This window comes from Haliaeetus leucocephalus, unplaced genomic scaffold (assembly GCF_000737465.1).
Source record: "Haliaeetus leucocephalus isolate CR32 unplaced genomic scaffold, Haliaeetus_leucocephalus-4.0 Scaffold462, whole genome shotgun sequence".
Lineage (NCBI taxonomy): Eukaryota > Metazoa > Chordata > Aves > Accipitriformes > Accipitridae > Haliaeetus > Haliaeetus leucocephalus.
The window spans coordinates 6292034-6315458 of record NW_010972898.1 but is presented as its reverse complement, the minus strand read 5'-3'; the positions used below and the strand labels follow the sequence as shown (position 1 = coordinate 6315458).

At 36.4% G+C, this 23425-nt stretch overlaps 1 protein-coding gene across 1 annotated transcript in view; it reads left to right on the top strand.

Moving 5' to 3' along the window:
- DACH1 (dachshund family transcription factor 1) overlaps positions 1-23425 on the top strand; it is a 219333-nt gene that overhangs the window by 169509 nt on the left and 26399 nt on the right. The window contains exons 7-10 of the mRNA XM_010575249.1: positions 1569-1720; positions 10403-10550; positions 14821-14964; positions 15433-15501. Coding sequence (XP_010573551.1) covers positions 1569-1720; positions 10403-10550; positions 14821-14964; positions 15433-15501 — 513 coding nt within the window. The remainder of the gene's footprint in view (positions 1-1568; positions 1721-10402; positions 10551-14820; positions 14965-15432; positions 15502-23425) is intronic.

Below are 23425 nucleotides of genomic sequence, written 5' to 3'. Positions count from 1 at the left end.
GGCCAGCACAACAGAGCTGGTGAGGAGATGGGGCAAGAAATCTGCACCCGAACATGGTTGATGGAGATTACTTCCTTCTGGAGAAACAGTGGATGGGGACTGTTGGAATGAACTGGGACTTCGAGTTACGGTTTTTCTGGTCCTGGGGTCATCAAAGCCTACATTCTAACCCTTCGTTGCCACAGATTTCGATTTTCGTGGTCCTAGACTATGTCCACATAAGAAAGTACTGCACCCCAGTCAAAGAGAGAGCTCTTTTTAGGCAGCTAGGATCAGAACTTTCATATCACACAATTCCTAATGTACATGATAGGATAAATAGAGAAATATAACTATTATTGAAACTATAATTAAATAAAATGCAGAAAGAAAAAGAAATTAAAATACCCCAAAACATATATAACTTATAATGATCGAAGCCCAAATGGAAAAGAACAAGTCTGACAAACTCTTCTGTAGTCAAATAGCTGTGCAGAGATCTGCATAATACCAAGAGTACATTCTGATGTCCTTGTATTGTGTTGAGATACATCAATATGTGTCAGTTAATGACTGAGCCCTTGTTAAGAAGCGTATGTATAGATATATGTATCTATATATATGTATAGATAGTTTTCCTTTTGAAGAATTCAGATTAACATCTGGTGCAAAGGAATTGACCTAAATTTCTGTATCGTATCAACAGTAGTCTAAAAATATTTCAAAAAATTAAAAAAAAAAAAAGCCAGGGTATTGAAGTTTCTATTAATTGTGGAGTTTTTCTTTTTTTTTTTCTTCTTTTTTTTCCCCCTTACTTTATAATCCGTTCACAGATTATCTGTGCAACTTTAATCTTACAAGTCTTCAAGCTGTGGGAGTTTTTTCCCGTTGTGATGTCAGAACTGATCAGATCTGATTGTTACAAAGATCCCACTAAGGAGTTCAGCACTAATTGTTAGAAGATGTCCATGCTTAAAAAAATTAGGCCAGTGATTGTAACCATGCTGTTAATTTCATGTATTGTTCAGAGCATGTTTCAATTGTGGGAATCAGGTGTACTTTCTTGATTAAAAATGCATTAAGGAGCTGTAGTTTTTCTCGATGTTGCAGAATCTTCTGAGCTGTAAGTGAAACCATTAAGAGCAGGAAGGGTTAATTGTATGGGAAGCCTCATATTCAAATACTTCTCATATACAAAATATATGTCATGCTAGAAAATATTCTATTGTCAATCCAAATAGAACACAAACTAAAATGAGATAATTGGGAAGGTGCCCATAAAGTCAGCCTGAATATATTATCACAAGTATATGTGAGATAATATTTGTTTTAAAAAGATTCTATGGCACTGTAAACTCAGTCTCATTAGAGACTGCATTTAAAAGGCTTATAAAGTTACTCATTAATGTTATCTTGTTGTATCTCCACAGCTTTTTCATTAAAGAAAATTCAGCAGAAAGCATTTTCTCCTGATAGCAGGAACCAATTTGCAATAAATGTTCTGGAAACCACTAGGGAAGCCATTACTGAGGTCTAATAAAAACAGACAAGCGTAACTTGTTCTATATTTTTGTTTCAATCACATACAGATGAGACCCCGCTCTCCACACCAACCGCAAGAGACAGCCTTGACAAACTTTCTCTAACTGGGCATGGGCAACCACTACCTCCGGGTTTTCCATCTCCTTTTCTATTCCCTGATGGATTGTCCTCCATAGAGACCCTTCTGACTAACATCCAGGTAGGCCTTTCTGTAGATCAGCTTAAAGGGATGGAGAGGAGCCAGTTGCAGATTTGTCTAAATTAATATAACCATTCTAGCTTAATCAGTTCATAAGATTATTTGGATCAACTAATTTACTGAAACTTTCTAGTAATTTAGGTTTTAAAGGAACCACAGCAAACAAGTGAATTTAGAAGCTGTCAGATACAGTGCATAAAAATACAGATTGTATATTAAACCACAGCAGAGAATTCGATGAAAATTACATTGGTGTGTTTAACAACATTTGTCTTAAATGCTCTTTTTATTACAGGCTAATGAAATGTATCTTACTGTTTAACTTTATCTCATTTACTAAGCAGAGAAACACTTCTTTAATAAATAGTTATTTTAAGTTGCTGGAGTGCCAAGGTAGAAATGATATTTAAAGCTATTTGAAATGTGTCTCCCATAAAAGCATTCACAAAAAGCACTTCGTTTATAAATAAGCTCATTTCACTTATAGTACTGTCTTCAAAGAATAGACTTCAAAGGGTACTACCAAATTTTCTGCAGATTTCCTATTGAGTAGTCACGATGTCTCCTGGGTGTACAATACAGCCTGATTCAAATATTATTTAAGGTATACACTAGCATGCAGCTTGGAGCCAAGATGTTAGTGTTTCATATTAGAATGAAGAATTTTTTTGTCCACAAATTCAGCGATCATGTGTTCCCAAGATGCAACTTTTGCAACAATACGGTTGTATGTTGCATGCGGAAGCACAATGATAGTGCAGGAAATAATGCAGCCATATTGTACTCATTCCAGATAAGCCTCATCTGTGCAGCTGCTAACTTCTAATGTATTTGTCACAATATTTTTCCCTGCTCATTCCTGCAAATATATAAAATCAATTATAGCAAAGGTTATGACAGAGTAGGGCCAAATCCTGCTCACTTGACTTTCTTAGGCAATCTCATTAAAGTTTATGGCACTTCAGAGTTGGTTTATGAAAAGTATATGATCTATTCATTGGTGATGTTTTGAGATCTAATAATGAAAAAGTACTGCTACTTAAGTATTGCTATATCTGCATGGTCTGAAAGAGCATATTTGTGATTGCTTTTTGTGGTTCTGAGACTTAGGATCTTAAAGATTTAAATCATAAGCCAAAGTAATTCTACAACAGCTAGCATTCTTCTAACAGATGTGCTGCAATCTGTAAAGAATGTATTTTTTTCTAAAGGAAGAAATACAGTTAGCAAAGTATGTAATGTTTTAGCTGTGCATGCATGTACAGGAAAGTTCTTAGTAATTTTTTTGACAAATGTGTGCACTCAATGTCTCTAGACAGCAACTTAATGAGCAAAGCATTCAGCATCAACAGGTTAGCTAATCTTGTGATTGAATATGAGAGTGCTGCACTACTTCAGGATAAATGACCAGGATTAATTTGCCAAGAATGCATTCAGTTTTGTTTTACAGAAAATGTGAACGTGAAATTCAGTCATTGGTTTTGTGTTTTTTTGTTTTTTTTTTTTTAAAAACCCTAGCCTTACCTGGAGTGAAGAGCTAAAATAAAAGGCAACATTGTAAAGAAACCAGAGACTTCTTTATGCCTTCTCTCATTGTGCTTTTGTACTTACTGCTCCTTACCGTGAGGTTCCACATCACAGCAAATCATCTCTCAGGGTAGACAGGTGGGACATAAGTCCTTTTGGATTTTTTCAGTATGTCCCCATGTCACATTACCTGGTTTCCACAGATCTCTGGGAATCCTTTCATATACCATCAAGGCATTCCCCACCCCCCCCTAGATTTAATCTGTATCAGGACAACATCAGAAAAGCACTTCATACCAAAAAAAAAAAAAAAAATAGAGTCTATGAGCCTATTGCAAGCACAGTGCCATTTAAAATGGTTTCCATATTTAGCAGTTACTGCAATGAGAGGGGGCTACTCCAGGCCCAGAAATGAGTTAGATACTGTGATACTGACGCTTTCAGAACTGAGTTTTAGGTATTAGACTACAAGTTTGAACTCGTTAATGGGATTTGTGGAAAGAGGAAATTCTGTACTGTCGTGCCTGCTTGCAATATCATTTGTGACTTTGCTAAGAAATGCATAAGCACTGCCTGAAACCCATGATGCATTTAGTACATGAGTCAGAAGGACTCTTGTCACTGCGTAAATTCCTCTTTGCTCTCCTTTGGTCCAGATGAATTTTGCATCCCTTTCAGTGCAGAAGTGTGGATTCAAAGGAGAGGTGGAGCAGTAAGATCCCTCACCATTCTCTTGTTGCAGCTATGCTAGCAATGGAGCAGATCTAACGTTCTGGACAAGATGATCTGGCCTACAGTCCATTCCCTGCCTCCAGTACTAAGGTGCTTTTGAAACAGAAAATAGCAGAAATCTAGCCAAAGGCTAGATGAGTGGTTTTGGTAAACGCTGTTCTTTTTTCCCCAGGGTTATGAATGATGAAAATACGGATGTGTCCTTTCACAGAAAGGGTATATGTCTGCTTTTAAAATGCAAGTGTACATCTTCATTTGGTCAGGAGACTGGAGTGCATGCATGACCTGCCACATGGTGGTGGTGGAGGTTCCTATATTTTAGGGATATGATGGTCACATGAATACGTAGGCAAGCAGCCTCTGGCTACACCAATGTGCATGGACATGACGGTACATATCTGTGCTGTGATCCCCTTGTGTATATTCGGTTGTCTGAGGTGCAGGATCTGGAAGACCTGTGTAATATAGACCTTGGGTGCCTCCAGAAGAGGTTGTAGAGCCTGTCCTGGTTTAAAATAGAACAGCATTAGTGTACTGTGTGGCCACTAGGAGCTCTAATTTTGACCTTTGTCAGGGTAAGGAGGATCCTAAACCTTGCCATAGGGACAGGGCTTTTGGGTATGTGAGCAAAAATTCCGAAACACTTTTGATATTTGAAAACAAAATGTGCTAAAAGTCTTGCAGGTGCTGAAGAGCTTAGGTGATTGAACTCGGTGCCTAACTTGACTTAATTCCTTAGACTCAGTCTAAGTCTGAGTCATCCTTTAAAATTGGCCACTAAACAGAAATGAGTCTGTGTCTTCCATCCATACTGAAGTTAAATGGATAGCCTCTAATCACTCATTCGTAATTTTAGGCAAAAGTTAGACAAGCCTGTTTGCTATCACTGTCAGCAGGGGCTGCTAGTTAGGTTTGTATATCATATATATGTTTTTCTTACTTCTCTGTAAATACTTATTGAAACAAAAATACAATGTTTAATTATTTGTACATTTAAAGAGGAGATAATAACAATATACAGTACCCAGAACAACCGATGTTTATTTCTTGCTGGGGACTGCTGAAATGCAAATAATAAACTGTAACAAAATATAATTAAACAAACACACGTAGAAAATAAATGAGATTGGGGACATATTTTCTTATTCAGATGTATATCTGCACATCTAAAAGGAAGAGAAAATAAATTTCCCCAGAGAGCTTAAATTAAGTGATATGTCTGTTCCTTCCCAATGTATATTTGTTGATTTCTTCCAGTTAAATGCTGGAAGTCTTATGTGCAGCTGCAGGGAGGATGAAGGGTGATGGAAGGTGGGTCACAGCAAAATGCTGTGTGGGTACTAGTGAGAAAGCTAAAGATGTTTCCAAACCCCTTGCTTAAGTTCACCTTTTTGAGTCATGGCCCAATTATGCCAAAGTATGTTACAGCCACAGCCTTTCATGATACTGCAATATTCTTGGGTAACAGTAGTGTTCTTTTAAGCTTTTAGAGTCTGAATCTTTACTGTCCCTGAGCTGAATTTCCATTAATATCTAAGGGATGAATTAGTTGCACCCTGATAGCTATATTTTTCTATCAAGACTGTACTGTATTGACACACTCTTGTTGCTAAGTATTTTTAAAGAGATATGTAAAATAAGTTGCAAGTATCCCATTGATATTAATAAAAGAAACGCATGATTACAAACTAAATTCCCCTATGAAAACAAAGCAAACTACTGGCTTTATTGCTGTGAGTCTCCTGCACTGTTACCATCTATGACTAAATACACAAGAGAAAAATATTGCAAACCGTGCATAAAGTAAAAATCACAGTTTTCCTTCATGTTACTTTATTTATCTTCTGATAAAATTCAAGAGAGTTATTTTATTTTTCACAGAAAGTATTAATGGGAAAAGGTCATTTATGCTTGTGTAATATGCCTTTACCTGTGATGGAGGTATTCGGTCTGAGATATTACAAAAATGTCTTTGTGGAGTCATCTGTAGAGATAGTCAAGCTGTGTTATCTTACCTTGCTTATGTTACTAAGTCAGTAGTCAGTTACAAATAGCAAATATTCAAAATTAACCTATGAAGTGAACTAAAAATGTATATATTGATTTTTTTTTTGCAAGCCTTTCACTAGATAGTTTTAATGATGAGAGCATACAAATTACATATAATTTCCTGACTGAAAGAGAAACAACGTTATTTGAAAGTGTTTTCACCACGAATAGCTACTATTGCAAAAGGAAGCCCCTGAGCTACAAGTCTCTGGAAGCTGGGAGGTTTGACTAGGAAAGCTTCACTGTGTGCATGCCTTGTTCTTCTAGTTTTCCTTTTTCACTCACTGTGGGCGATTGTTGGAAGCAGGATATGATCTAGAGAGACTACTGAACTAGCTAGTAAGGCCATTTGATGTCATATATAACTGTGTAGCTAACTATATTATGTTAGACAGAACACACTGTAGATGTAGCTAGAAAGAGAAAGAGCTTCTATATACCTTCCTTTCCACCCCTTTCAAAATAGAAAATACATTATTTGCATTTTTGAAAAATAATGATGGGTAATACTGACTTTAAACCTGAGTTGAGGTTTGATATGTGTTTGATTTCTATAGGATCAGTAGACTGCCCTAACGTGATGGTGTTTTTGAATACGTTTGAGAATAGGAAGAAACATCAACCATATATCAACTTAACTTTTTATTTGGGACATTTCTGAAGAATTTATCGGTGGAAAATATTAAAACAAGTGCATTAAAGTAAACAAACCAAATCTTAATGACCTATAAATCTCCAGGGGAAAAATGTCCATTTTTGACATTACGTTGAAATAAAAAAAATTTATTAACAGTGACACAGAGGGGATGAATGGCATGCCATGTTTAAAGCCTGGCTCCAGATAGAGCCATACTGTATTAAAAACAAATCTGGAACCTGAGCATGTTTGCTACAATTATCATTATCCAGCCTCCATAACATCTGACCTTCCCTAAAGGGAAATATTTTCTTTTTGTTAATGTCCTGTGATGCACTGCATTTCCCATTGTCATTGGCAGCATATTGATTTAATATCAGGTTAGAGGATTAGCCATAGCAAATACAAGTTGGACATACTGTATTTTGTATAATCTTTTACAGCTGATCCACTGGGAGAATTAATAGAATTTCATGCAACTCTGAAATTGCTATTCCTGTTCCAAGGGGCACTGATGATTTTTAGATGCTGTACTTTTTAGTTGTTTTTCTCACCCCCTTCTGCATTGAATACAGGGAGATATTGAACGTTTCCAGTATTTTTGCATTAGAGCTGTCATTGGCAGCAACAGCACTTTTGCATATGCATCAGTTTGGCTCTAGTGCAGATTTTTCTTCACATTGGACGCCTACTGATGTGCACTGATTTAACTTCTAAAAATGAAACTTAATTTTGTGTAGCTTATAAGTAGTCCCTAGTGGGTCTTGGCTCCAAAAAGCTAATATTTTTCAGACATAATCAGCAGCAATAGGTAATGTATTACCATTAGCTACGTTAGCAGCGAGTATAAAAAAAGGAAAGGTTGGGGGAGGGAGTGTGGTGTAGAAATTCAATAGAAAATGTAATACACTTTTAGCAGCTTCGTATTTTGCGGCAATTCTTAATATAAAATTACACACATCAGTGTTACACTCTAGCGTTATTCTCCATGTTTATTCATAATGATTGTTTCATATTTAAAGAACACCAAAATATTGTGTTTTGTCAGCCAAGGACAATAATAGTTTAATAGTAATTTATTTTAAACTGCTACTGATAATACAACCAATCAACACATTAAGTGGTGCCAACATTGGCATCTTGCTAAATAATCTCTAGGCTTTGCACTGAGAGTACATCTTTCAAAGATAAGTCAACAAGAGCAATCAGAGCAGAAAATTAGAATTTGGTATCTTAGAATTAAAATACAGCTAAACTAAAGTTTTAATTGGGGTGATCTAAAAGGGCACTTGATGTAATGATCTCTTTCATTTGTTACTAATTGTTTGTTCCTGATGAAGAAGAAACATGTACATGAATGTAGTTGAATTGAGTAAAGATGGCAGTTGCTTTAGCAGCTCGATTTTATTGTTAAACAAGATGGATTGTAAGAATTCGGGAGGAGGGTGTTTGCAGCTTTAAACCTACTTGACAATACATTTTTCATCAACAAATACTTTTCATGTAATTTCACTTGATCTGGTTTATTAGTTATTTGGATGAATCACATATTCCAGTAAGTGATGAATTGGACGAGATTAAAATTTTCTAGAGTTTAAGCGCAAGTCAGAAGCAGGTACTTATAAACAACTCCTACTTCAGTTTCTTACGATTTCAAATGCATCCCGTATAGAAAACATAGTTTGTGATGGTTGTAAATGTAGGAGAATATGGTGGGGAAAGGGAACAGTATTCAGGTGGATATTAACTTTTAAAAAATAGGTTGGAAAGGCTTTACAGATATTTCAAATTGTATTTTACTTTGCATATGTCTGTAGAGCTTTATATTTAACATTACGTGGTTTTCTTCAGTAGTCCTCCAGGTTTAACATTCAACACAAAATACCTTTGTGTTTTACCTATTTTAGAATAGCATTGGTTCTTTTAAAGAAAACTGCTAAAACTGTAAACATATTTGTAAGCACATTTGTTGTGTTGCCATTGTTACATTGTATTTTCAAATGTGGTTCTATACTTAAGTATTGTATATCATTTTGGTGACCATCTGGGCCTTACAGTCAGAAGGTGTTGAGTTCTTTCAGTTCCTGTGGACTTTAATAGACTGAAGTGTAATAGAGCTGCAAAGCATTAAGCTCTGAATGAGACAACACTTGAGGCAACAATTTAGTTAAGAATGAGGATTAGGAGTACTGAAAATAACAGGCTCTGAAAACAGACTTAAAAGAGGAGTTTGAAGGACACAAGTTTCAAAGCAGGCATTGACATTGGGAAGACTAGTGGGATAAATGTGCAGACTGACACTCATGAAAAATACTGTTTCCATTTCTCAAGTATCATCATGCTGGCTTCTTTTTCCATTCCTTTTGGGAGATATTTCAAACAATTTTAGTGAAAAAAACATGCAACCCAGAATCCAATTTAGGAAGCGTGCCTGAGGGGTGAGGAAGCTTACTTGGGAGTTGGGGGACATGATTTCTTGTCTGTAATGTGGTTGTTCTGAACCCGGGTCTTGAGTGTGAACATTTTATCTGTTAGCTGAATGCTTTTCTAGCAGAGCTATTGGGGAGTACTCTTCAATCTCTCTTGTTGGCATTGTTTTGCTTTATATCAGTAATTAAATCTCTGTTGGGTCAAATTATCTCTATAGTTAAGTTGTCAGGAGACTTGCCTAGGATACAGAAAAGTTAGGTTCATATCCATGGATGTTCATATATGCATATCCATGCTTAATTATCTACTTTATTATGATAGCTTTAAGGGGAGAGATTCAGGTGTAAGACCTAAGAGCCTGATGTCCAGGCTTCTGGAAAATGGAAATCTTTCCTCTTCCCATGTTCATTTATTTCAGTTCATTTCTCCTCCTCTTTTTCATACCCTATCTCAGTGTCCTAACTATCTAGTTATTAGCTGTGCTGGGATCTTCCTGTTTCCTTGCAAAAAAGAAGGAATTGTGAAGTTGAAATTCTCGAGAGAAGTTTAGAATAGGTTGAATCATAATCTCCTGATGCAATAACAACAAAAAAAGGTAGAGTTTATTTCAACCATACCAGGTCAAGAAATTGAGAGATGATTGTATTTTGTTCTCTGCTGTGAGGTAACAATTGCACAAGGTCAGGGAACAGACTTTTTAAAACAGAGATAGCTTCCTGCTTTGTGACTGTCCTCTGCTTAGCATCCCAATAACCCTGTCTTCCTTGGAAACTCTGTGAAATATGAAAATATTTGAAAGTAATAATAATTAACAACAATAAGGAGCAAAATGGCAAGCCTTTAAAAGAGCCTTTCTCCCTTTGGTAATTTCCATTGGCTTGAGTTGTACTAGAGACTGAATTTGCCATACTGTGGATGATGTGATTGTGAGACTGCCAATTCTTTTTAACGGGACAGCTTTTTGTTTAGGTCACAGGCAAGTGCCTGATGTAGGCTTTTCTCTTTTATCTCTTACAAAGAATAAACCTATCCCTATAACTTTTTCCCATTATTTATATACACAGTCAAAGGTGAGTTTGCGTTTTCTGGGAAAATTTGACTCCCGGCTTTTTATGGATTTTTGCCCACCTGTTAAAATTAACTCCAGTAAAAATTTCCTGTTGATAATTGGGAGGCCTTGACCCAGCAACAGGATTATTTCATTTGTAAAATCTCACATGAATAATCAAGGACAAATAGCAGAAGTTAGTTATTATGTCAGGTGTTCTAACATTTTTCAAACCTTATCCAACTTTATCTTTGAACAGGGTCTACTAAAGGTTGCTATAGACAATGCCAGAGCTCAAGAGAAACAGGTCCAACTGGAAAAGACAGAGCTGAAGATGGAGCTCTTCAGGGAACGAGAACTGAGGGAAACACTTGAAAAACAGTTGGCTGTGGAGCAGAAGAACAGAGGTATCTTAATTAAGCAGACATAAACGCCTTGTAATTTATTTCCTTAGGAAACCTAATTTTTTGTCAAACACCTGTGTTTGATCAAAACTTTTCCCCTTTACCTCATGTTATGTCCAGGCTGACTGCAATGCAGGAGGTTTTACAACCTGCCTGTTTCTGCATAGGATCTTCATGAGATTTAGAACTTCCTTTTTCCCAACGTTTTTCTTGAACATTACTTATTACATCAGTAATATACAACACAATTATGAATGCCATAGGTGCTGTTATGGACTTAGGCAGGTTGTGATCATTATGAAAAAGGATAGCTACTTAATACAAAGACAATTTGTATAAAATTTAAGAATCCGTAAGGCCGTAGGAACTCTTGTCTCTGTTCTTATGTGCTAGGATCATATATTGCATATTTAAGCAAACCGTATGTAATAAATATAAAGATAAAGGTAATGTATAAGCCCTTTATCCTGCATAGTAGATCAAACACGAGTTTGTAGAAGGAACAGTTAAGGTTCTTCTTGATAAGGCAGTAGCATTAGTAGCATTTCAAACATTAACATCAGCCCACTGTAAAGCATATACATGTTAAAGATTTTTAAATAATTTCATTGATAGTAAAGGTAAAGCAGTTTACAGTGATTTGCATTAACTATTTGCATTACGAGCACGTCCCCATCTTTCTTTATGGGTCTATTTTTCTGTATATGTGTGTCTTGCCCTTTAATAGTGTCTAATTACTTTGCAAGGGACAGTTAACCTCTGGGGCTCACTTGCTGTTTAACACAGACCATGACAAGTCAGATATGTATTTTTGCAGGGCTACAGTTATAACTCTCTTCTTGTCCAGTTTAATTTTCTGAGAACTAGCTAAGTAGGGAATCCTGAGAACACTTGGATTCACAAGCAGTATCATTATACGTTTAACAAACATGCTAGCACTAAGTACACAATATAATCCCATTTCATGCCTTGACCCATTAAAGGGTAGGACTGTCACATCATTAATTTCCCTTTTTTAACTTTTGAGAATACATTTTAAAGTCAATTACTATTAACAATTATCACAGCTGTGCAATGAATCATGCCTTTGTTCACAACTGCCCTATTTTGCTCAGTACAATTCACTACTTACACTTTAAAAATAGTTTTGTAAAAGAGCTTCGTTATTCTTCACATCCTTCTACCTCTGTGTGTCACAACTGCTCAAATATATATTCCCTTTTCGAGTTAGGCAGTCACATGCACAATAGAAAAGGTTGGGGGGGGACCCAACTGACCTTACTTGAGTTTTGCCATGTAAAAGTTAAGCACCTCATTTAAGTTAATATAAGTTCCCTTTCTCGTCAATAAAGAAAGAGATTCGTATGTCCTGTTCTCAGTCAGGTAGGTGGGGTCAATTACACCATGAAGACTTCTTTCTCTTCCCAACTCCAGAGGGAATAGAGTTGACTAGGCTGGACTAGGCACTTACGCTTTCAGCAGTTAAAATTATGCAAAATGAATTTCACTCAAAGCTGTATGTCAGGAAAGAGCATGGGATAGTCCCTTATTTTGGTACTGAAATAATTGACAGTGTTATTTTCAGCATCATGCATTACCTGCTTTTTTATATGTGTCCCTCTAATGATGATACTGCACTTGTAGAAGAATCAGACCAAAGAGGAATGGATTTGAACACTTAATGGTGGTACGCAATGGTCTGTACAAAAGAAAGAAAAGTAATGGATTATTCTTTAAAATGAACAGATCCAAGTAGGAGAGAAAAAATAAGGCTAGATTGTAATTATTGTGAGAATTTATCTTTCAATTAAAGGTAGAAAAATACATAGGAGGCTTTAGCTACTATTAGTTTTCCAGACAGCAAGTGTCATGTCTTAAAGAAAGTTTCACATGTCTTAATGGAAGCTTGAGCAAGATGGGAGAAGTGTGCCTTATCCCTGTTAAGAGTTACCATATGAAAAAACTGAAATACACTTGAAAGCTAAAGCGTAGAAAGACAAGTCACTGTGTCACATACAGGTCAAAACCCATTAGGTGAATGGGATCTTCAGCATTAGGCAACATCTATCTTTTGCTTGTTGTGTTAACACAAGTCAAATATCTTTTTCTTTAGTGTCCACATCTGAACATTTTTGCCGGTTTTTGGAACATTAAATTCACTGCTGCTACTGTATGTTCTACAGAGCTGCTTATTTACTGTACTGTCTCCTTCCTTCTTTGTAAATACTCCAATTAGTGATTCCTAAGGCTGTAGGATGTGTCTGATCAACTGGTGAAAGTAGGATAATATCTCTTCTGTGAGCAGCTACACAGTAAGGGCTTGCTAATTCTGGCTCTGACTGCTGTAGTCACATCTACAATGTGTCAGCCATGATGACATTTTAATTCAGAAAGCAACATATGTTTCCTTCTCATTTATTGCAATCACTTTCAAAGTACTTATAATGAAAACATTAAAACCGTGCAATGATTCAAAATGTATTTAGTTTAGCCTTTGTATAGATACTAGATGTTCTTCGATAGTATAAGCTAATTAGCCTGTAAAGTAGTTGGTACTATACAAAATGAGAAAGGACCAAAATTCCAAAGTCTTGCATGTAAATTATGTAGCTATTCTGACTGTAGGGTATGTGCTTATATTAATTTTGTGTCTGAACAGTTCTGTATAGCAACACAAATATCCAAGATCACCCCAAAAGTGGTTATTCTTAACATATAAATTAAATAGTAATAACAGTGATGATTCCCTTTAAAAGTTTCATTATTTGCATTTTGTGAAAGATACCACCATCACAGGCTACTGGAAATGGGGAGTATGAACTGGTGGAAGTATATTTTTACCTTTCCCAGCATTCATCCCTAGGCAGGTACCAGAGGTTACTTTGGAGTGAGATGCAGGTCTAGGTAGATCTTGGCAGTCAAACCTAGTATCACCTAGTATCTGGTTTTGGTAAGGATAATTCTTTTAGCGTGTGTAAAGAATTCTTTAGTGAGTAGTTCAGTAGATAATTGTTTAGTTAGTGTCAAAATAACAGACTCTCCAGGAAAAGGTTATCCCGGAAGATCTTATGAGAAATAAGCTTCTTACATGCACATTCCTGAAAACCCTAAATGTGCTATGTAAGAAGGCTTGGGGCGTGGTGGGGGAGATAATGATATGCTCTGCAACTTTACATGATTTCTTTAGAGACTCGCTTTGGCTTTTATTGAGTAGGAAATTTAGTTCACATTGTCTTTTTCCATCAGGAATGTGACCTGTGATATGTTCCTTCAGTTAGGGGTCATGCAAGTGTTATTTTGTTGTTGTGAGTCACTGGTAACATGGAAAAGAAAGTTGTGATGAGGTTTCATCCTGCTCTTACGATACTTTTCCTTGTAAAATTTGAACTGAAGAGATACAAGGAAAACATTTTTCTAAATTAGGGCCTTCTAATGCTTAATTTTAAAATACTCCTTCCTTTCTTAATATTTTCCCTCGCATTTGACAAAGCTAAGTAATATTTACTTGGCTGGGGGTTCCAGCACCATAAAGGATTTGCCGTGAGTTCATTCTTCAGGGTTAGTTGGCTGATGGGACAGGACCCAACAGAGAGCAAGAAAGAGAAAAGGGGAAGACAAAGGGAAATGTGGACAAGAAATAAATCCGGGGAAGGGACCAGGCACCAAGAGGTTGGATGGCTTGCAGGAAGCAGCAGCTTGGAGAGGAGCTAGAAAGCTCAGGGCCTTTCCCGAAGGAGTGAGGACCACAGCGGGGGCGGGGGGGGGGGCTGAGCCCCCCCCGCAGCCCGGGCACCCGGGCAGCCAGATCTCCCTCTCGTGGGAGAGAAGCTGCAGGCAGGTGAGAACTTCTTCACTATGTCTATACTAGCTTGTGTGCTAAGGGCAGTAGCAAAATGGTGGACTTAATCCCGAGAAAACACCTCACGTCCAGAGACGGAGGCTTATCTACATCAGGTGATGCAAAAAAGTACATTTGCTTGCTGGTACCAAGGTTTTCTTATTTGGACATTCACAGTTTCTCATCTGTTCATAAAAATAATATATGCTATAGCTGAATATCATCTACAGTTTTCAATACCATGGTATAGAACAGTAGCTTTCAGAATATTCCAGTGTGATTCCAGCAAATTTCAAGTAATTTAAATTGGTATTATGCAATTAATCAATTTATATGAACTGTTGCAGTTGTAGCATTTCTCGGGACTCTTAATAGGTAATCCTGTAGCAAAGTTTCAGATCCAAATCTGAGTACACTGATTTTCTTTTTTCCTAGCAATAATTCAGAAAAGGCTAAAGAAGGAAAAGAAGGCAAAGAGGAAATTACAGGAAGCACTTGAATTTGAGACTAAACGACGGGAGCAAGCAGAACAGACACTGAAACAGGCAGCTTCAACAGATAGTCTCAGGGTCCTAAATGGTAAGAAGCCAATTTTTGCCTCTGTGTCATTAACTTCCAATTTAAGTGCGAAAAGAAGCTTGTTACATTGAAAATTTGTAACATAATGGAAGGGAAAAGAAAGAAAATCTTTTTTCTTTCCTTCATTCAAGTGATGCCTCTCTCTTTATTGTTTTGTTACTTTATATAGTATGTGCAAATAAACTCACTGGAGAGAATGTTCAAACTAGGACAATTTTATATTATTAGCTTGAGAAGTCAATTTTTTTTCTTCTTCTTTTTCTCCCCCCCCTTTATGCTTGAAAAATCTATTGCTCATTAATCTTCCTAGTCTAACAAAAAATTGTCCTGGCCTCCAGTCATTGTTCAACATTAAAAAAACTGACAAAGGTTGATTGTATTGTAATTCAGCATTGGAGTAACAGGTTGTAAAAAGGGCTATAAGAATCAAATGAAATATGTGTCAGTCTTACCTTTCCATGTTTCTAGACTCTCTGACCCCAGAGATAGAAGCTGACCGCAGCGGGGGCAGAACAGATGCTGAAAGGACAATACAAGGTAGGAATTTGCAAAAGGCTATAAATCTAGATCTTGCTATATGAGTTTTTCCTCAGCTTTAGACTGCTATTCAAGCATGTAGCCTACCATCTGGGCCACATCAAAACAAGTTCAAACAAGGTCAAGTTCATCTTGCTTGTTTATAAGAGAGAATACATTCAGTGCTGATAGATTTTCTTTAAATTAATAGGTCATTTCTGTTTATACAGAGCAATTAAAGAAGAATAATTAATTTGAAGCAATATTGGGTTGAATCTCAGACATACTGAATGCAGTTTTTGTGAATATGTATAGTTAGATTTGAGATAACAATCGTTTTAAAGGTATATTTGAAACATTTTGAGCCTTTTAACTATACAAATGGGTAAACCTAGTGGGTAACATTCAAAGCGTGATGAGAATTTCGTAGCTAATATTCAGTGGCAGTTACCGAAAGGTGTGTTTCAATAAGCTACTCTGAGCATTAACGATAAATAATCTGTTTATTCCCTTCTTGGATTTTTCATTTACCATATCCCATTATTTACATTTTAATAAAACAAATCTGCTGAGTAAATTTATACATGAAATACTAAAGAGAGCCATATTAACTTCCCCTGTGAATCTAAATGTATATATATATATATTGCAAACAGCAAGATATTAGTAAAGAGTAAATTTTTAAGATAGTATTTATGTTATAATGTCTTCTCTAGTCAACAGGCTAAATCTACCTACGTGAATACTAAACAGTAAAAATAGCATTTGTTTTCAATTGTAAATGAAGGAGCATTTTTCAGAGGCAAGCCTAAAATGATTAGCTCCAGTAATCGCTCTCAATTGCCTTTATTTTGCATTTCGAAGTCAATCATCTTAACAGTATCATTTGACATCTGTGTGTTATTTAATCACATTTTCTAAATCCTAAAGAGTTGTTACTGGTGTGCCACAAGGAGGCTGTAACAACAGAATAAAAAGTCAACAAGCTTTTAATGTATTGAGCATATAAACAAATACAAAAGAGGCAATAAGTTCTTATGAAAGACAAATACATGTATATAAACAAAACCATTTAGATTTAAAGCAAGTTATGTCTGCAAAGTCAATAACTCAGAAGTTGGAATATGCCAGATTAAACGTTGCCTGGGAAGTGGGTACATGTTATGAGGTTTGTTATTCCAGAATCCTGCTTTCCTTCCCATCAAATGTATGCCTTATTCAAAGCATCATTTGACATAATTAATTTATTAGGAATCCAGTCATTATGTCATTTTGTTATAATCCAGTCGTTTTGTTATTTTGTTTGGTGCAAAGACAGACCTCTAATTTCTTGGGAGGCCATTCTGTTACACTAGTCACTGCAGTGCCTGAGCATTTTGCAAACATTAATTACTTTATCTTCAGAGAATTCCTGCAAGGAAGTGAAGTTTGGAGTATTCCAATTTGAAAGCTGGGAAATGGAGTCACAGACAGATTAAGATGACAAATTGCTTAACTTTCAAGTATCGAGGACCTAATTTTTCAGGATACTTTGCATTTTTGGCAAATGTATTCACATCACTACTCCTGTTGAATTCAGTTTTGCTTATGGGCTGAGATACCAAGCTGGATATTTATAATATGAGCAACACATAATTACTGAGTATTTTGGAAGTATGTATTCTAAAGGACTTATCCCAAACTACATAGGAATAGCTTTTTAACCATGATTATCCATTCTTTTCCAGCTATCCTCTGCCTACTTACGCTCATTTCATATATTTCCATTTCTGCAACAAATGAAATCAAGGACTTATAGGCAACATTCTCAGTAATGATGACCTTTCCTTGATTCATCTGTCCAAGGTGGTGCCGGTTAGAGAAAAAATCCACAGATGATTATTTAATTGAAGACTGGACCATGATATATTCTGATCGTGATATTGGATCACGTTGCAAAGGCAACCTTAATTCTGACATTTCCTGTCTCTACTTTGCAGTCTTAACATATAATTAAAACAGGGGGGTTTTTAAAGGAAACGGAAAAAGAAGCAAGAAACAGAGTTGTCATTTCTGATAGTTTCATATATTCAGCTTAATCATCATACAACTGTTCAGAACTTGAGATCTACCACAATATGTAACCCTACAGCACAAATGTAACTGTGGGAGCTTGTTGTCATTGTGGATCAGCTGTTATAGGGTGACAGGTTTCAGAAATAGTTCAAGAAATAGTTAATATCAGGCGAGTAATGCTAGGTGTCAGGACTCTTTGTGTTCACTTCCAACATTGGAAGGAGGATTCCTTTTCACCAGAAACTCCCTTCTCTATGTAGCATGTATCCCTGTGTCTCTGTCCCAGTTCCTCCTAGTTTCTTCTTCCTCAGTCCAATTCCAGCTTTTGTCAATGGCTAACCTCACTCTTCCCTTGCTCTACATTACATTGTGTTTCTTTTTTCCTAACTTCACATTCTTCCAGCGTTCTTGTCTGAACTCAGTTTCATGCCACCCTGATTATTTCTTTAATTACAAGCTCTTTCTCTCTCAGTGACCCCCAGCCCCCGTCTCTGTCCGACCCTTCCTGTTGCCTCCTCCTCTTGTCCAGTCATTTTGAGAGCTGCACTGACATTCCCCGTTACCAGCCTTTCCTGTTTGGTACCACATCTCTGTCTGTATTCTCTGCTTCCCCCCACCTCCCCATCGAGCTCACGTTCCCTACTGCTCTCAGTACACATTCTGTTTCTTCTTCTGCATCTGCCTGGATATCGGGGAGGGAAGCACTGAGAGCACTCTGTTCTTATTTCAATATTTAGCACAGCAGTTGTTTCAGGAGTGAGGAGAAAGAGTTGCAGGGAAAGAACTGCTTCATTCCTGCAGCACTGGGATAAAGCATGCTCAGTACAGAAGAGGTCCTTGGAGAATTTAGTTGCAAAACTCTACAAAAGCTTTCCAGTGGGTGAAACTGGGATTTTTCCAACACTTTTTTGAATTTTCACTGGGGCAACAAAGACCATGGCTTTCCAACTTTGCAAAATTTCAATTATGTCCTTACATTTTATCTGTAAATGATATTTTTTGTACTCTAGTATGCACTATAGAAGAATTATTATCTAGACTATACGATATATTCCATAATAAAGAATATAATACTCTCTCTCTCATGTTTCAGGTTCTGGGAAAAAATACTTACTAGGGAAATACTTATGCCTTTCTTATTCCTCTCAAAAATATACCTGTATCTCAGTATCAAAGCTTGTCTGGGTCAATAGTCTCTTTATCCACAATCATTAATTTTTTTTCAACTTACTGTATTAAGCATGCTGTGCAGTTCTATAACTAAGCAAACAAAAGTAGGAAAGCTGCAGCATTCTGTGGGGAAGTGAAATAATTGAAATACCGAGTGTAATTTCAGCATTTAAGAAAATGTTTTGCAAGAAAAACAGCATTTAAAATAAAGATTTTTATCTACTATTAATTATAAATAAAAGGATGCTTGTCAACTTGAAGTTATATTTAATGTCGATATTTTTAACTATCACTTTTGTGAGTAAGGAATACGACTAATTTAAGTATAAAAGATAATTGCATTTGTCAATAAGGGGGTTATGTTCTGTTCTATTTTTCATCATGTAGCATCATTCAGATTCACTTTTAGTTCATGTAAAGTCTTTTGTAAAATGGGAGAGATAATAAAAAGAAATTTGAATATGAGACTATAAAAAGAAGCAATACAGGATATTTTAGGGTTGGGCTTCGGTTTTTTTAAATACTGGGTAGATAACAGTTTGCTGAAATATCCATAAAATGCTAACAAATAATCATAATAAATAACCCAGTTATGGGTCTTGTATTTTTTAACAGATACAAACAGATACTAAGTTATTAGGAACTGGTGTAGGCACTGGTTTTAAATGTTTTCTTTCTTGCTTCTGTTTAAAATAATAATAAAGCAGATTATCCTCTTCTCCATACATATTGTAGGTTCACTAGATGCCTATGCCTAGCTCCCAATCCGGTTTCCCAAGACCCCCTCATCCCACACAAAAAGGTACCATACAAAGATAATGTTTGACTTTTATATACTGTTTTGTTACCAGACCTCTTACTAAGCACTAGAACAATGACATTTACTGCCGCTCTTACTTTCTTATTTCCACTGACTTTTTCTTCCCCATCTGGTTACTTACCATGTATTTGTCTGCCTACATTATTAATTTTTCTTTTCCTCTATAAATCCTACATTCTCAATTTTCTGTCTCCCAATATTTTCCCTGCCAAGTCCTGTACATTCATCTTCATTCCCTTTAAACACCACTCCCTTTATGCATTATCTGAACTCCTCTAAATATATTCTACTTCTGCACTGTCTTCCCCATTGACCATTCTTTTCATATGGTGTCCCTGTCATGTCTTCATTTTCCCAAATCACTCCCACATTGTTTTGTGCTTCTGTCCAAAACTATCCTGATAAGAACAGGAAGCTTAACCAAATTTTCTCTCTCTCAGGCTGCTATTTTGTTTCTCCATTTCTCCAATGTCTTCTTCATTTCTTTCCTATCTTCTAGCAATTGCCTCATCCTCTACCTTTTCTGCTTTTCTCCAATTAATTTGCAATTTCTACATGCCATCATTCCAGCTGCTTCTGAAACCAGCTCCATCATTTTCTGCTAAGTCTTCTCACCCTATTCAGTTCCCATGAATTCTCAGGCCTATCTTTTTTTTTTTCCCCAATGTCTGTGTTCCAAGAGACCCTTTGCACTTTGCCTGTCCTCAAAACTTTCCTGTCCTACTCCACTCTTTCAGTCGCATTCTTTAGTGCACATTTTGTTCCTTTTGTCCATCAATCAAAATTTCATACCTCAGTTCCTTATTCTGCTGCAAATATTCTTTTTATCTTCTAGCACACTATCAGCCTTTCTCCAAATGAGTATGTTACCTTACTCTCCCTGTCCCTTAGCAAAATGAACTTATGCTTTCTAAGCCCCTTCCCACCGACTGTTTCTTCTTGCCTTTTTCTAGTTCTCTATCTCTTCTGTAGGCTCATATTAACAGTACAGTTAAGTGTAATGCTAAGTGGCTTCAGACTATGCTTTCCTGATGTAAGAAGAAGAGCCACTCAGCTGCCATGAACATAAAAGCTTCCAGGGCCATCTTTTTCCCTCCCAGAAAGGACAAGGCAGAAAATGGAGATGTTGAGCAGATACAGGAATAGAGAAAGAAGACAACTGCTACTCAGCACACTGACTGCATAGTCCCATATGAAGTTACCTGTAAGGCCTTTGAAGGCTACTGAGGAATAGTGAGAAGGAAATTATGATTTAACTTTCCCCACACCAAGAACCTAGCGTGTGCATTTTGCTGCCTAAGTACTAGGGGAAAGCTACCCTGCAGCTGCCCTCCACATTAATAAAAATTGCTTAGATACAGCTTCAGTCATTTGCCTGAAAACCTAACCTAAATTGTTTTCTGTGTTGGTTCGAAACTTGTTTAATCAACTTTTCAACAAGCAAAATCAGTTCAATAATCTCAGCAAATGATAGTCCTTGATTGTTTCTTGCTATATTTGTGTTTGAAAGATAGCTATCTGAAGGACCTCCACATTGAAAAGGAACTTTTGGTGGTTCTGTGAAGCGTGTGTGCACAGTTCCATTTCTGTTGTATAAATCTTGGACAAAAGCATGTGGAAATGTGTGATGATATTTCTTATGAGATCAAAAATTTTATTGGAAAAGGCTATTATCAAGGCTGTAAAGTCAAGCATTCCAAAATTAGGAAATGGTAGAATTAAGGTTGTCTTCCGCACCTTTGTTCAACCGTCTTTGTGTATGCATCATGATATAATCTTTAATTATATGATTAGATACTGTATTTTTCACAGTACCCTGTCTCATTCAGTGCAGGGGACAAGGATGTAGTTGAATAAGTGGATATCTATCCAATATTTTTTTATCTTCGGTGCTCAGTGTATGTTCTCATGCTTTGTATAATACCTGGTTTATATATAATACTTTCATCATTAGACATCATGCTTTACAGAAGAGGTGTGAATGATCATCTCAATTTCTTTCATATGTTAAATCTTAATTTTAGCATTTCCTAACAGTTGAGTGTTTTGCTTAACCATTTGAATAACGTCCTAGGTAACCATTTTCTAGGGTTTTCTTTTTAACAGTAAACTACAAAGAAGTTTCACTGTGACATGACATCTGACAACCTTAAGGACTTGAATCTTTAGATTCACAGTGATAAAGCTAACAAAGTAACTGATAAACTGTAATACCTTATGAGCAGTGCAGTCTAAGGAATGACCATTTTGCTGTGGGGGTTTTACAGATACTTGTGGAGATAAAGACAGACAATCTTGGGATACATTTCATGCTCTTGGGCACAGAATCTTCCTTTCATTTTTCTTGCAACCTGTATCACTTTTAACAGTGTCTTCATCAAGCTTTCTCATTCATGTTTCTTCCTTGTCTCTGGCCTTTGTATCAGTCCTAATAACCATTTCCAAATTTTATAATCTCTTTGTTGCCTCTTTTTTTGTCTCATCTTTCAATACAAGTTTCTATTTATATCCAGTCATAATTCCAGCCTCTAATTTTAACTTCTTACAGCTAATATCCTTGTTAATCAGACGTCTCCAGATATTGGCTCATAATGCTCTATCCATATGCTGCATATCCAGTTACTTGTCAAGATTTCTCCCTCCAAAAGACTTGAGATGACTTCACCTGACTTTCTTGCCCTGTCTGTGTTCTGTCCCCCATCTTTCCTTCTATTCTCAACCACTAAGTCCTGTTCTTGTCTAGTCAGTCCAAATGACTTAGTCCCCCAACTTCAGTCTCAGTTCCTGTCAGCCCACTATTTCTTATTACTAGCTCCCTTTCACAGTGTCTTCCAGTGCCCTGGTTTCTGTGTTTCTATGGGTTTAGCCAGTCTTAGTCACTCCTCCTAGTCACATTTTCTGTCTTTATTTCCAATTCCAACTCCATCAGACGACTTGTCCTAATTTCTCTAAATCTTAAGTTTTATATGAGCTTATGATTGTAGACTTAGAGAAGATTACCATTGGCTGCTAATCATAGATAGGACACATTTTCTAGTGCAAGACTACTCTCAAATTCATCCATATTTTTTTAAAAAATAGTTTTCAATATCCTCAAGTGACAAGACATCTATTTCTTTTCTGGCAACATCAGTTCTCCTTGCAGCACATTTAACTAAAATGTCTTTTCTTTAGTCTTTCCTTCATTTATTTTGCCCATGATATTGACTGTGATGACCAGGATCAAGTCCATTTCTTTTATCCATTATCCTTCTGTAGAGTCCCTTCAATAATTCCATCTTTATCCCAGGGCTTCTATCTCCTATCTTTGCATTTCTGTCTGTTCCTCTCTATGTCTACCTTCCTCTTAATCAAAAGCAATTTCATTTGCTCCCATAGCTCCTCAAAGATGAGGTCATCCATCTGCATAATGCCATGTAAACCAATGGTCATACATTCTCTACAGTATGAATTGATTAAACCCAAGAAAAGAAAAGCACCTGATTCTTTATACATTTTACCATTTTTTCTTGCTTTTTTTCTCATTAAAACATCTTAGAAATGTTAAATATATATATATATCTCAACTTGTAAATTCTACATTTTTATTCAGTTGACACTTGCTTATCAGTTATTCCATTTTTATTGCTGCTTAGTAAGTACTATGGATTTGTTGTTACTCATTTATTATGGCATGGGTCTTCTAGCAGAAAGGTGCTTAGGTTTAGTATAGAGCCAGGATTCTCAAATGGATTTATCAGGTCATTTTCAGAATGAAAATACACTTTCGCTTTCCCACGTGACATTCCTTCTTTTCTGCCACCCCATTTCAACACTGTTGCAGCTTCCCTTGTATCGTTGCTTTTCCATTCTCCTTTCACCTCTCTTTCAAACCCCCCCCCCCCCCCCCCCCCCAACTTC